Genomic DNA, 13,533 nt, shown 5'->3' on the forward strand with positions numbered 1-13,533 from the left:
ACACATGTAAACATTTATGAAGGTAGAGAAAGTAAATATATGTAGCCATAAACACATAGGTATGAAATGGATAAAACCTTTTTTGGAATAAGAGCTAGTGGAGTGAGCAATTAACGTTTAAATGTGAATAGAAACAAAAGGAGAAGGCCAGGTCGGGGTCCCCCACTTTACCAGGCTGCAGAACAAGCCCTGGCAGGGCGGGGCTGGGGGGCACTTCGGGAGGGCAGAGGGGTGCCCGAAAAGTGGTGGGGCGTGGGCAAGCTGGAACATGCCCAAGGGCTACGGCCCGCGTCTAGGAGGCCTCCAAGGGGCCCCCACAGCAAATCCTGTCACCTGCAAAGAAGAGCCCAGTGCTGTGAGCCGGACTGGGAATCCCCCCCAGCCCAGCCCAGCCCAGCCCAGCCCTGCAGGGCGGCCATGCAGGCTTACTGGGGCAGGCTCTGGGCTTTGGCCAGTGCTGCAAGACACAGGCCATGCTCTCCGTGAAAATGGAAAACCAGGACAAAATGCCAGCTTCAGAAGACCACGTGCATGGGGACAAAGAGGAAAAGACCCCAAGGGAATCCCCCAGAAGAACCACATGAATGAGAAAAAGCAGCCAATGGGCCCGTGTACTGCACACTGCACTTCGAGGTGTCACACTAAGAAGATTGATGGTGGAGGTGAGCTCCCTTCCCCCATGGATGGGGCATCTCACAGCTCCCTGTAAGACCATTGTGGGGTGCAGGCTGGTGCTACATGTTTTGCGTTGTCCTTAGCTTGATGACCTGATTGAATGTTGCAAAAAACTCCAGATGACTGAGTGAGGGGAGACGTCAGGAGCGGGCTGGGACTTGTCCAGGTCCACCTGAGCCACACCAGCCAAACCCAGTACCCTGTGTGTATGTCATGTGAAAGGACAGGGAAGCAGGGGGTGGTGGTTGATGGAAATGCATTGAATCCTGCAGGCCTTGAGCAGGATGCAAACAGTTTGTAGAAAGGGGTGGAGATTGTCCTGGGTCTGGCTGGCATGGAGTTCATTTTCTTGACAGCAGCACGTATGGTGCTGTGCTGTGCACTGGTGGCTAAAACAGTGCTGATAACACGGTGACGCTGTGGCTATTGCTGATCAGTGCTGGCGTAATGTCAAGGCCTTCTCTGTGTCTCATTGCGTCCCCACAGCGAGGAGGCAGGGGGTGGGCAAGGGTCTGGGAGGGGACAAGGTCAGGGCAGCCCACCTGAACTGACCAAAGAGATAGTCCATGCCATCTGGCATCTTGTTAAGAAATACAGCTGGGAGGGGAGTTTCTCCAAAGGAGCCATTGCTCGGAGACTGGCTGGGCATCGGTCTGCTGGGGTGATTGAGTGCTTCTCCATCCCTTCTTTCCTTTTCTCTTGTTCCCTCCACTTCTTCAACTGTGTTTATCGTCACCCATGAGTTTTGCTCTCGCTGTTGCCCTTCCAGTTGTCTCCCCCATCCTGCTGGGAGGGAGGCAGTGAGTGCCTGGGTGGGGGTTTAGCTGCCGTCTGGGGTCACTGCACCACACGAGCACATAGCACCTAGGCTGGTATGTGCTTGTGAGGTCACTGCTGCCTGAGTAGCTGATAGGCCAAGAGGAGGCTCATGGCTTGTGTAGGAGCTTGTGAGGTCACTCTTGGCAGAGTAGCTGATAGGCCCGGACCAGGTGCAAGGCTTGTAGAGGAGCTTGTGAGGTCACTGGAGACTGAATACCTCAACAAGGAGTACATGGCAAACAGGGGGAGATGTGCTTGTGAGGTCACTGCTGCCTGAGTAGCTGATAGGCCCAGAGCAGGCCCCTGGACTCTGTAGGTTCTTGTGAGGTCATTGCTTCCTTGAAGAGCTGACAGGGCAAGAGCAGGAACATGGTTTGTGGGGGTGGTTGTGAGGTCACCGGTTCCCAAGGAGCTGATAGGCCAGGCGAAGGCCCAAAGCTTGTGTAGGGGTTTGTGAGATCATTGGTGCCTGAATACTTCACAAGCCAGGAGAAGGCCCATGGGTTGTGCAGGTTCTTATGAGGTCACTCAGGCCTGAGGAGCTAATAGGCCAGGAGCAGGCTTATGGATTGTGTAGGTGCTTGTGAGGCTGCTGGTGCCTGAGTGGATGATGGGCCAGGAGCTGGCACATGGCTTGTGAATGTCCTTGTGATGTCAGTAGTGCCGGCATAGCTGGTAAGCCAGGAACAGGTCCATGGCAGGTGGAGATGCTGTGACATCACGTGTAGCTGCGTGGCGGATAGGCCAGCAGCATGCACATGGCTTGTGTACGAGCCTGTGATTTCCCTGCTGCTGGAATAGCTTTTAGGCCAAGAGCAGGCATGTGGCTTGTGTGGGTGCTTCTGATGTCATGCAGATCATATGGAGCCCCTACCCAAATGTGGCTTTTTGGAAGAAGCATCATCATCAGGAGCCCATGCACCACAGGCAGAGGTGTGACAGTGTAAGCCATGAGCACAGAGCAGTGGCAGCAGGAGGGGGTGAGGTCACGTCACCGATGGCACCCGTGGCCGTGGGGCTGGGTGCAGAGCGGCCGTGTGCATGAGAGGGGCACGACGGGGGACGGGAGCTGCCTGGCCCCGTGGCTGCCAGGCCGAAGGAGCAGCCCCTGCAGCCCTGGCTGGAGCAGTGGGGCTGGGGGTGGCTCGGGGGCACGGCAGGGATGTGCCTGGGCACGGTGCCAGGAGGAAACCACAGACTTCCTGCAGGGCGCTGCCAGGGGAGCGCAGCGAGCGCTGCGAGGCCACGTGGGCTGTGGTTTGTGCACCTGCAGGCTCCAGGTCCCGATCCACCCGCGGGGAATAACGGCACCGCAGTGATACGCTGAGAGCCAGGGACATGTCTGAGCCTCGGGGCTGCGTGTCTGCTGCCAGGGCAGGGCCATGTCCCAGCTCCGGCTCCTGCGAGGGACCCACCGTGGGTCTCTCCAGGGAGGGAGACGTGAGCCAGCACTGCTGGCATGGAGCTCTTCCCCTGGCCAAGGCTTTTTCCCAGCTGCTGCTGCCAGCACAGCAGGGGCTGTGGCAGGGGAAGGGGCTGTTCCCTTCCCATCCTGACACAGGTCGCGCGGCAGTCCCAGCCCTGTGCTTCCCATGTCTCGGGGGCCTCGGGACACTCACGCCTTGGGCTCTTGGATGAGCCCAGTGCAGGAGATGCTCAGTGCTCCCTGTCCCCACAGCAGGCTGCAAGGGGTGACAGACTCCTTTCCCCTCCACGCTCAGCTCATCCTGTGACGATCCCCCACTGCAGTGACCCTGACGCCCGCAGTGGGACAGAGATGTCCCTCATATATGGTCATGAACGGCGCTGGAGAAGTTCATTGGAGGACTGGTCTGTGTCGGAGGGGAGATAGCTGCCGCTCATGTCTAAAAAGGTGCTGCTGCTTCGCTTGGCTCCTCCTGCAGCTGGGTCGGCATCTGCAGAGATATATCAGCCTGCCATCGTCGTTGTCCCCGTGAGTTGCCCGGAGCCGTGGCAGGGAGCGGGGCGCAGCAGGGCTGTGCCAGCGGGGCAGCAGGCTCAGGATGGGGATGGAGGGACTCCTGTCCCCTCGGGTGCTGTGCCTGCTCCTCTGGGTGCAGCTGTGCAGGGGTAAGTGCTGGCTCCCTTGTCTCACCGCCCAGGGCCAGTGGGTAGCGGCGGGGTATCAGGATCCCTTTGGGGCTGGGGTTGCTTTCCCGGCAACACTGGGACAAGGGTCAGAAGGTGCTCACGTCCATGGACCTTCTGCCTTTCCCTGTGCCTCTCTGTCTTTAAGGCAGCCCGTGCCTGGCTGCATTTAGAGACATCCCCCATCCTGGGGTACCCTTTTGGGCTCCTTCCGACCCCAGGAAGGCAGTTTGTGTCCCCCAGAGAGAAGGGGAGCGGGCTGTCTGCACTCACAGGCTGCAGAGGATTTTCCTTCCAGGGGGCCTCGGACAAGCATAGGGGCTGGGCTGATGCCAGGGGTGAGGAGGGGACGTGGGTTGGGGGGATCCTTGGGATTGTGTCGGTGCTCCCTGAGGACACAGAAAGCCCTGGGGGTGGTGTGGGTTTGGGTGGTGCCAGGGAAGGTGGTGCCGGGGAAGCTGCGGGTGTGGGGGCATGGGGCTGTGCAGGTGTGCTTGACTGGGGAGGAGACGGTGCCCTGTGCAGGGCCTGGGGGCACGGTGTGCGGGTGGGTCCCTGAGGAAAGAGCAATGGGAGCCCACCCTGTGTGTCCAGCCACTGCCAGGCCCCAAGGTGGCTCAGCCCACCCTCAGTGGGGGCTTTCAGCAGGGCCTGGGGGCATGGTGTGTGGGTGGGCACGGGCAGGGGCCGTTGGCGTGGGAAGAGGTGCCAAGGGCTGTGGGGTGGTGAATCGCCCAGCAGGGCTGGAGTTGGGCACCCCAGCCCTGCACAGACCGTGGGGACAGGAGGGACCCCAAAACTGCTGCAGGGACAGCCTGGAGGGGAAGGGGCTCCCACCCTGGTGCCTGTGACTCGGCCTGGGCAGGGGTGACCCTTAGACCTGCAGTCTGGAGCTCGGCACTCTCCTGACCGGTCCCATGTTGCTGTTTGAAGGGGCTGCAGAGCTGAGGCTGGAGGATGGCGGCGGGCCCTGTGCTGGGCGAGTGGAGGTGAAACACCAGGGCCAGTGGGGAACCGTGTGTGGTTACGACTGGGACATGAAGGATGCTGCAGTGGTTTGTAAGCAGCTGGGATGTGGGTCTGCTGTCACAGCTCCTAAATATGGACACTTTGGGCCAGGATCTGGCCCCATATGGATGTATGGTGTTCAGTGTCATGGTAATGAGTCTGCCCTGTCTGACTGTACGCACCGTGGATGGGGTCCATACAGCTATAGTCACTATTACGATGCTGGAGTGACGTGTTCAGGTAAGGGGCCATCCTGTTCCCCAGCTTTGGGACCGGGACAGGGGAAGGGACCTGGCTGTGCCCTCAGGGAGCAACAAGCGGGCACTAGAGCAGGGCTGGGTGTGGCTGGTGACACTGCCAAGCTGGGAGTGTCATTGCTGCTGTCCCTGGTCCCTGAGGAAAGAGCAAGGGGAGCCCACCCTGTGTGTCCAGCCACTGCCAGGCCCCAAGGTGGCTCAGCCCACCCTCAGTGGGGGCCTGGGGCTGGGAGATTAATCCCTCTCCCTGCCCCGGGATGGCTGCTGGTTCCCATCTTTCTCCTCCCATTCAGCCAGGACCTGTCTGGCATGGCCGAGGGCCAGGTCTCCCCATGCCAGAGGCACCGGGAGCTGCTCACGTGGCCACCCACAGCCCCGGGGAAGGGCATGAGATGGCAGGGGACTTTTGGGTTGTGCCTGCTGGCAGAGAGGAGTCCCTCAGCCTCAGCCAAGGGATGTTCAGAGGGGAGGAGCGCTGGCCTTGGGCAGAGGAGCAGGGTGGCCCGTGGCACCTCATTCCTCTCCCAGGGTCACCCCATGAGTTCCAGCCCATGGGGATACGGCCCCAGGCAGGCAGGGCCAAGCTGCTGCCCAGCCTTTCCTGCCTGCCCCAGCCCGCGGCTGCCCTGTGCCACAGGGGCTTTGCCAGCACTTGCACTGTCCTCAGTGCCTGTGCTTGCACCGGGAGATCGTGTCAGCCCAGGGCTGCTCCTCTGCCCGCTCCCCTGCCCTCTGCCTGGCCCTTGGTGGGGATGTGCGTGCCTGGCACTGCACTCTGGCCCTGGCTGAGGACCCCCTCCCTGGGCAGGTGCCAGCGTGGGGAGCTGGCACAGACAGCGGCTGCGGATACAGCCGTGCCATACCTCTGCCCTGTCCCATGTGCCACCTAACAGCCTGAGACGGCCCGGAAAGAAAGGCTGTGTTTCTGGCAGCTCCAAGGGGCTCCTCATCCTGGCCCTGAGCTCAGTGCACAGATGAGGCTGCAGCCGCCAGCAGGGCCTGGGCCAGTCTCCCTGGGCCCCAAGTGCTCTGGGTACTGCAGTGCCTGTGGCTGGTGCCAGGAAGCCCAGGGTCTCCAGGACAGCAGCAGTGTGCCTGAGCAGTGCCTACGGCTGGGGCTTTGGGACAGCAGCAAGCCCACAAATGCTGTGATGATGCCTGAGGAGCGGCAGGGGGGCCCTGGTGTGTTTGTGCCATTGGCACCCACTGGCAGCGGTGGGTGGTTGCGGTCTCTCTGCCTGTGGCCACCTTGCAGAGCAGCTGGGATGTAGGCACGTAACTGCCAGAGGGCTCTGGGAGAGCTTGAGGGGTCTTTGGTTGCTCCAGGATTTGTCCAGCTGGTCGGAGGGGACAGCCCCTGCTCAGGACGTGTGGAGGTCCATGACGGGAAGCAGTGGAAGACTGTCTGTGAATCCGACTTTGGTCCCAAAGCTGCCGAGGTGGTCTGCAGGGAGCTCCAGTGTGGCGTACCCCTGTCCGTGCCTGGGGCAGCTCGCTTTGGAGAAGCTGTGGGTCCCATGTGGGACAGAGAGCTGCAGTGTGCCGGGAATGAATCCCTTCTCATCTCCTGCCCCAGGGGATCCCCCAGGGACCAGCCTTGCACCCATGCCAATGCTGTCGGTGTCACCTGCGCACGTAAGGACTCAGGGTGGGGTGTTACATATCCGGGGGTGTGCTGGGGACAGGGGAGCAGGGCAGGGACCGTGCCGTGCTGGGTCCGCACTCTCTCATCGTTCTCTGTCCCCAGAGTACACAGGGTTCCGGCTGGTGAACGGCAGCACGGCGTGTGAGGGGAGAGTGGAGGTGCAGGTGCTGGGCACCTGGGGCACCCTCTGTGCCTCCCGCTGGGATCTCTTGGACACCCACGTTCTCTGTCGTCACCTCGACTGCGGGTTTGCTGAGTCCATTCCCAGAGGAGGGCATTTTGGGAGTGGAACCGGACCTGTGTGGAGAGACTCATTCCACTGTGAGGGGACTGAAGCCCACCTGGGACAGTGCCCAGTGACTGCCCTGGGGGCCTCACCGTGCTCCCCCGAGAACCACGCTGCTGTCATTTGCTCAGGTGGGTGCTGGGAAAAGGTGCTATGGCCACCCAAAGCAGGGGAGCCCGTGGCAGCACCAGCTGCATTTGTCCCTTGAGAAACCCTGCCTGCACCAGGAGCAACCTGGAGGGCTTTGCCTGCTCTCACCGACGGCTCTGATGTGGGAGAGCTGAAGAGTGAACGAGGTCAGGCATCTCTGCCCCCCAGGGCAGTGGCTCAGGCCCTGCGGCCAGCGCCAGGCGCGGGGTCCTCTGCTCTGCTGCTGCAGGACAGGCCCAGGATAGGGCTGTGGGGCTCAGCTCCATCCCTCTGGCTGCAGACAGCCCTGTCCCAGCCCCACAGAGACCCCCCCCTCAGAGCCCAATCCCACACCCGTGGGGGCTGCCCAGGTGCCCCCAGCAGCAGACCTGGGGGGTGAGGTGCAGAGCGGGGTTGGGCTTTGCCCTTGCTCCTGGTGCTTCTGGTCAGCACAAGACCCAACCTTGTGCTGTTTGCTCAGAAAGGCCCCCCGTGCTCTGCTCCCTGCCAGGGACACAGGCGCCCAGACCCCGATGCCCAGGGATGCAGAGGGGCACAGACGTGAGGGCTCTGCCTGCTGTCTCAGCAGCGCCGGTGTCAGCGCTGAGGTTGGGCAAGGCTTGGCCAGCACTGCCTGTGCCCGGGTCCCTGCAGCGGCTGCTGCTCCCTCCTGCGGGAGCTGCCCCATCGCCCTCAGCAGAGACGTGTTGGGTGGCTCTGCCCCACCAAGAGCAAAGACAGCGTCTTGCTCAGGGCCTAGGAAAGCAATCCTGTGGAAACGTGCTCCTGAAGCTGAGCGCAGAGGGCTGGGGCAGGCGGGTGAGCTGCAGGGTGCTGTGCGGGTTGCAGAGCCTGGGGAGGTGCTGCAGGTTTGTGGGCTCTGTGGTGCTGCCGAGGGCTGGGGCACGGCTGCTGTCCCCAGGCCCCGCTGGCTCCACGGCCCTGCGGCTGGTGGGTGGAGGGAGCCGGTGCGACGGACGAGTGGAGATCTTGCAGCGCGGGACGTGGGGCCGAGTCCTGGATGACGAGTGGGACGTGCGGGAGGCCAGCGTGGTGTGCCGTCAGCTGAGGTGCAGAGAGGCAGAAAAAGCCTACAACCCCGCGAAGCCTCAGAGAGGGACGGGTCCCGTGGGGCTGCGAGGGGTGCGGTGCGCAGGGCACGAGGCCGAGCTGAGCCTCTGCAACACCTCCCTGCCCGAGAGCGCAGCGGCGGCAGGGATTGCGGAGGACGTGGGCGTCGTGTGCGCGGGTGAGTGGCACTGCACGGGCCCCCCGGGCTCTGGGCTGGGTGGGCAGCAGCCCCTGAGGGCAGCTGGGGTTTCTTCCTGCTGCAGGGAGCCGGCAGGTGCGGCTGGTGAAGGGGCCCGGGCGCTGCGCTGGGAGAGTGGAGATCTACTACCAGGGCAGCTGGGGGACCGTCTGCGACGATGGCTGGGACCTGTCTGATGCCGCCATCGTTTGCCAGCAGCTGGGCTGCGGCGGGGCGGTGGAGGCGGTCGGCTCCGCTCGCTTCGGGGAAGGCTCCGGTCAGATCTGGCTGGATGGCGTGAACTGCTCCGGGGCCGAAGCTGCTCTCTGGGACTGCCCGGCAGGGTCCTGGGGGCAGCACGACTGCGCGCACAAAGAGGACGCAGGAGTCGTCTGCTCAGGTCTGTGCCGGGAGCTGTGGTGGGAGCCCAGCGCCCGGGGAGGCCGGGACGAGGGGAGAGCCGGCAACGGCCCAGGCTGTGCCTGGCTGCCTCGGAGCCCCTGCCCGAGCCTGTCCTGGGGACACCCCTGCACGAAGCCCCTCGGTCCCACGGGGGGTCCCTTGTCAGCTGAGCTGTGCCCAGGGCTTAGCGGGGAGGGCATGGGTGTCTCTCCGTCAGGGACTTCTCTCGGCCCCTGGCAAAAGGGTGACTTGCTGGCCGTGCCCCTGCCTGGCCAGGGCCTGCGGGGGGAAGAGGCTTCTCTGCTCCCACAGCCCCACACCAGCCTGTGCCCCTCTGGGGCCTTTCCTCCCAGATTTCATGGCCCTGAGGCTGGGGAACGGCAGCAACTGCTCCGGGCGCCTGCAGGTTTTCTACAATGGCACATGGGGGAGCGTTTGCTCCAACTCAATGACTCTCCAAACGGTGTCGCTGGCATGCAAGGAGCTGGGCTGCGGGGACGCGGGGACCCTGGAAACACGCCTGCCCTCTGGTAGGGTGTCTGGCCACGCCTGGCTGGATCGCGTGGAGTGTGGGGAGAGAAACAGCTCCTTCTGGCAGTGTCCCTCTGCTCCCTGGGACCCACGGTCGTGCGATGACCTGCGAGAGGAGACCCACATCACCTGCAGTGGTAATTCTGAGCTTCCTGGGCACCAGCATCGCCCCAGCTCCTGCTCCCTGCCGGGCACAGTCAAGCGCAGAGACAGGGCCCACGGGGGCTTTTACTGTACGTGCCAGACCCTGCTGCTTCTGGTGGCACAAATGGCACTTCAGCTCTCAGAGCCCCACACGTTCGTTCGCCAGCAGTTGCCAGCCGGCTGGCAGCAGCGCCCGGGGGAGGCAGCGGTGTCTCCAGGCAACGTCTCAGAAGAGACCAGCCAGGGCTGCGAGGCGTGTCCCCTCCACGGACACCCTCCTGCTTCTCTGTGACCCGGGGTCCCTTTGGGGCTGAGCAGCCAGGGTCCCCCACAGTGCCGTGCATGTCCCCTGAAGGAGCGGCGTTCAGCTGCTGCCGTGAGCGAGGTGGCACGGGGAGGCGTGAGCAGAGCTCAGCCCCACTCTCTGCTGCACGACCCCCTTCAGCAGCCCCTTCACGGCAGCATTGCCTTCTGCAGGGAGACGGCCAGAAACAGCCCCGGCCGTGGGGACCGTGTGCCCAAACTCCACGAGCTGCACAGGTAGCTGCTCCTCTGCATGCCCCTCTCTCCTGGCAGGGCTCTGCCTGCTGCCCGGTGCCCTGGGAGGTCTCTGCCTTCTCCAGACAGGGAGAAGATTCGTGCCGTGGGAGGCGAGAGCGGGTGCTCGGGCAGGGTGGAGGTCTGGCAGCGCGGCTCCTGGGGGACGGTGTGCGACGACTCCTGGGACATGCAGGATGCCGAGGTGGCGTGCAGGCAGCTGGGCTGTGGCCCCGCAGTGTCTGCCCTGGACGAGGCTGCGTTTGGGGAGGGGACGGGCCCCATCTGGCTGGAGCAGGTGGAGTGCCGGGGGTCTGAGCCATCTCTGCAGGCCTGCTGGGCTCGGCCTGGGGACAGCGGGGCCTGCCGGCATAAGGAGGACGCTGCCGTGCAGTGCTCAGGTGAGCGGCGGGGCTGGCAGCCCTCGCTGGGGTATTGGCAGGGAGCCGGGGCAGGCGTTTTCCCCACTGGGTCCCCTCATGGCTGCAGAGCTGCTGAGAGCAAGGCTGTGCCTGTGGAGTATGGGAGCCTGGTGCCAAGTGGGCAGCAGCCTCTGTGGGGCTGGATGTCCTCTGGCTCCTGCCTGCAGGGCCCTGCAGCCCCCAGGGGCATCTCCTGGGCTGCCTGCGCCATCCTGCCCGATAGCCAGAGCAGGGCCCTGGGCTCTGTCCCAGCCCCCCTGACCAGCCTCGCAGGAGGGGCAGTGTGGGTGGGGGGTGGCAGGGATATACACACGCGTGCACACACACACGCACGGCTCCCTGGTACCCTCACAGCCACCCTCTCAGCCCAGTTCCCTTTCTCCCCTCTGCAGCTGCACCCAGGACGGCAGCACCAACCCCGCGAGCAGGTAACCTGTCCTCCCTGCCAGCGCTGGCTCTTCTCGGGGCCAGCTGTGAGCCACAGCCGCAGGGAGGGGGCTCCTTGCTGGGGTGTGAAACTCCCAAGAGGAGGCACCGGGACAGCAGTGGGGAGGGGCGTTGGGGAGGGCTCTCATTTACCCAGCAGCCTGGGAGCTTCCTCATCCCTCACTCCTGGGGTCCCCTACCCCTGCTGTAGTGGGGGGCAGCACTGGGGTGTGCCGGCCCCCACCTCTCCCAGGCCTGCTGCTGCCCTTTCTCTCTTCCTGCCCATGCAGATCCCAGCCGGGACCGTCCCACCAGCAGCGGGAGACTGTCGTTGCCCGTCATCATCTGCATCGTCCTGGGGGCCCTTCTCTGCCTGCTCCTGGCCCTCCTGGCCGGGCAAGTGCGAAGCGCCAGGGCTGGGCGCGCAGGTGTGTCCCGGGGAAAGATGCCTCCTGGCAAGGCCAGGGGTGCTGGCAGGTGTCAGTGAGCGGCACAGGCAGAGCTGGGGGGATAAGCGTGTGTGCTGCCTTCATTGCCATGTGCCGCCTCATCCACCGCCTGACCATGGGCCATGGGCCACCAGCAGCAAGGGGTAGAGAGAGTCCAGGCACGGCGGGAGTTAGGGACGGGGCGAGGAGAGAAATGGCCGAGCTGGGCTGGGGGAGATGGGAGCAGAGGGGACACATATGAGGACATGACACTGGCAGCGCTCCGGGCAGCTCTGGAGGGGTCTGTGGGGCAGGGGAGATGCCAGGAGGAACATGGGGCAGCAGGGTCCATCCCTGTGGTTTCAGGCCCCCAGGCTGTTCCTCTGTGCAACCGTGACCTCCCCGCGGCAGGGCAGGGGCCGTGCTATGGATCCCTGGGGCAGAGAGGGGGCAGCTCCAGGGGGAGAGGAGAGGCGGGAGCTGCTCCAAGCTCAGCACCGGGGAGCTGACCCAGGGGCCAGAGGGGCACAAGGGCTGTCTCTGAGGGGACGCTGTGAGGGTGTCGCTGCCCCCGCTCACCTCCGTGGGGACATTGCCCTCACTGAGGAAGGGGTAGCGGTGAGCAGGCAGCGCAGCGGGGCTGTGCTGTGGCCAGAGCCTTTTGCTGGCCCCGGGGACCAAAGCAGGGGGAGCAGAGCGGGATCCTGTCCCCTCTCTGCCTGTCCCTGGGCCAGCCCTGCCGCTGTCCGCAGGCTCGGCGAGAGCGTGGGAGCCCTTCCCTGACGCCGTCTATGAGGAGATCGGTTACGGCCCGGCATGGGAGAAGCGGGCGAGGTTCAGTGGCTCAGGTGGGTGTGGGTCCCTCATGGGGGCACATCGGCAGGGCTCTGTCCCCAAACCTCCACCTAGGGCTGACCCACGGCAGTCCCCTGGCCTACGGTCCCTGCAGCGCTGGGGTGTGTGGGGAGAGCAGCCGGGTCCTGGGCCCAGCAGAGGAGCTTCCTCCCCAGCAGTTCTTCCCATCGCAGCCAGGGACAGCCCCTCTCTGCCTGCCCCTGCATAAATCCCTGGGTGGCACCGCAGGGCTGAGGGAAGGGGCTGTCCCGGGGCAGCTCTGGGAGCCCCGTTGAGGCAGGCTTGGTCCCAGGGGAGCAGGGTGAGTCCTGAGCCCTCCTCCCCACACAGCCCTGCCTCTGTGGGTCCCCCGTCCCCAGCAGCACTCACCACAAGCCGGCTCAGCAGAGCACACTCCCATAACAGCCGCTGCGCCTCTCTCCAGGCTCCTACTCAGAGGGGTCCCTGGCCAAGCTGCAGCCCTACCCCGCGGACAGCAAGGAGGAGGAGGGTCCGGGCTCAGCACCAGGTAACAGGGTGTGGGAAGGAGTGGATCTCTCCTCCCTGCAGCCATGTGAGGGACAGCGGTGTCACTGAGTGTCCCCACAGAGCTGGGGAGTCTCCTGGGGTGCTGCCAACACCAGGGTCTGACCCCCACGGCCCTGCGCATCCTCCCGTCCTCTGCTCTGCAGATGTATCTCCTCAGTGTCACCAGCTCCCCTCTCCTTTCAGACGTCCCTGTCCTGCCTGGAAGTGACCCAGCGCATGGCTATGATGATGCCAGGGAGGTTTCTGCCCCTGGGGAGGATCCTGCCCCTGGGCAGGGAGCCTGGGAAATGCCCAGGGCACCAGAGGAGGGAGCAGGGCCCAGGGATGCCCATGGAGGTGAGAGGGAAAGATGGCACTGCCGCTTTATGGGATGCCATCCCTGGTGCCGGGTGAATTGCTGCCGTACGGAGAGCCCAAGCTCCTGGGATGGGGGACCCTGCCCTGGGAGTTTTCCCTGGGGGACCGGGGCTGGCAGAGGGAGCTGGACATGTCAGGAGGGAGGAGGAGACGGGAGGCAGGTGATGCAGAGAGCAGGAGGGGCACCCCATGGGGCCAACGTGCAATGGCCTGCCTTGCTGCTTGCAGGGGCAAACCTGCGCTCGCAGAGAAGTGCTGGGGCCCCTGCAGCTGAGGGAGATGCCTGGTCCCTGTCCCCAGAGAGCACAGGCTATGACGATGCTGAAGAGGTGTCTCTGGCACATCCCCCTGAGCACAGAAAGGCTGCGACAGCAGAGCTCAGTGCACAGCCATCCCTGAGCCCTGCGCCAGGAGAGCCCATCCCTGCCGTGCAGCTGGGTGCAGCCAGGAGCGAGGAGGGGACTTTGCAGCGCGGAGAGCCGTGAGCACCAGGGAACCGTCTCCCTCTTCCCACGGGCAGCAGAAACAGCCGGCCATTGCCTCTCTTTTGATTCCCCTGGTTTCACGCTGTGCCTCCGCAGTTGTTCCTATTAAAAGCCTTTGGGGTATGACCCAGAGCTGGTGCTTGCCTGCCCGGCTGTCGGGGTGTCTCCCTGAGGCTGACTGGGGGGAGCAGAGCACAAAGACGTGGTGGTGGGGAAGGGGCACATCTCGGGGGCAGCAGGC

The 13,533-nt window shown here is 64.1% G+C and overlaps 1 protein-coding gene across 1 annotated transcript; it reads left to right on the forward strand.

The window, feature by feature from the left end:
* Nucleotides 1–4,262: 4,262 nt before the first annotated feature.
* Nucleotides 4,263–13,292, forward strand: LOC142595947 (antigen WC1.1-like). The gene is given in 16 exon segments (XM_075724817.1): nucleotides 4,263–4,373; nucleotides 4,375–4,464; nucleotides 4,497–4,851; nucleotides 6,168–6,503; nucleotides 6,616–6,930; nucleotides 7,851–8,177; nucleotides 8,263–8,577; nucleotides 8,933–9,247; nucleotides 9,732–9,794; nucleotides 9,878–10,192; nucleotides 10,606–10,641; nucleotides 10,930–11,067; nucleotides 11,820–11,915; nucleotides 12,347–12,430; nucleotides 12,634–12,786; nucleotides 13,036–13,292. Coding segments are annotated over 16 exon segments (3,306 nt in total).
* The last annotated feature ends 241 nt before the right edge of the window (nucleotides 13,293–13,533 follow it).

The sequence above is a fragment of the Pelecanus crispus genome, chromosome 25 (assembly GCF_030463565.1).
Source record: "Pelecanus crispus isolate bPelCri1 chromosome 25, bPelCri1.pri, whole genome shotgun sequence".
In the NCBI taxonomy this organism is placed as follows: Eukaryota; Metazoa; Chordata; class Aves; order Pelecaniformes; family Pelecanidae; genus Pelecanus; species Pelecanus crispus.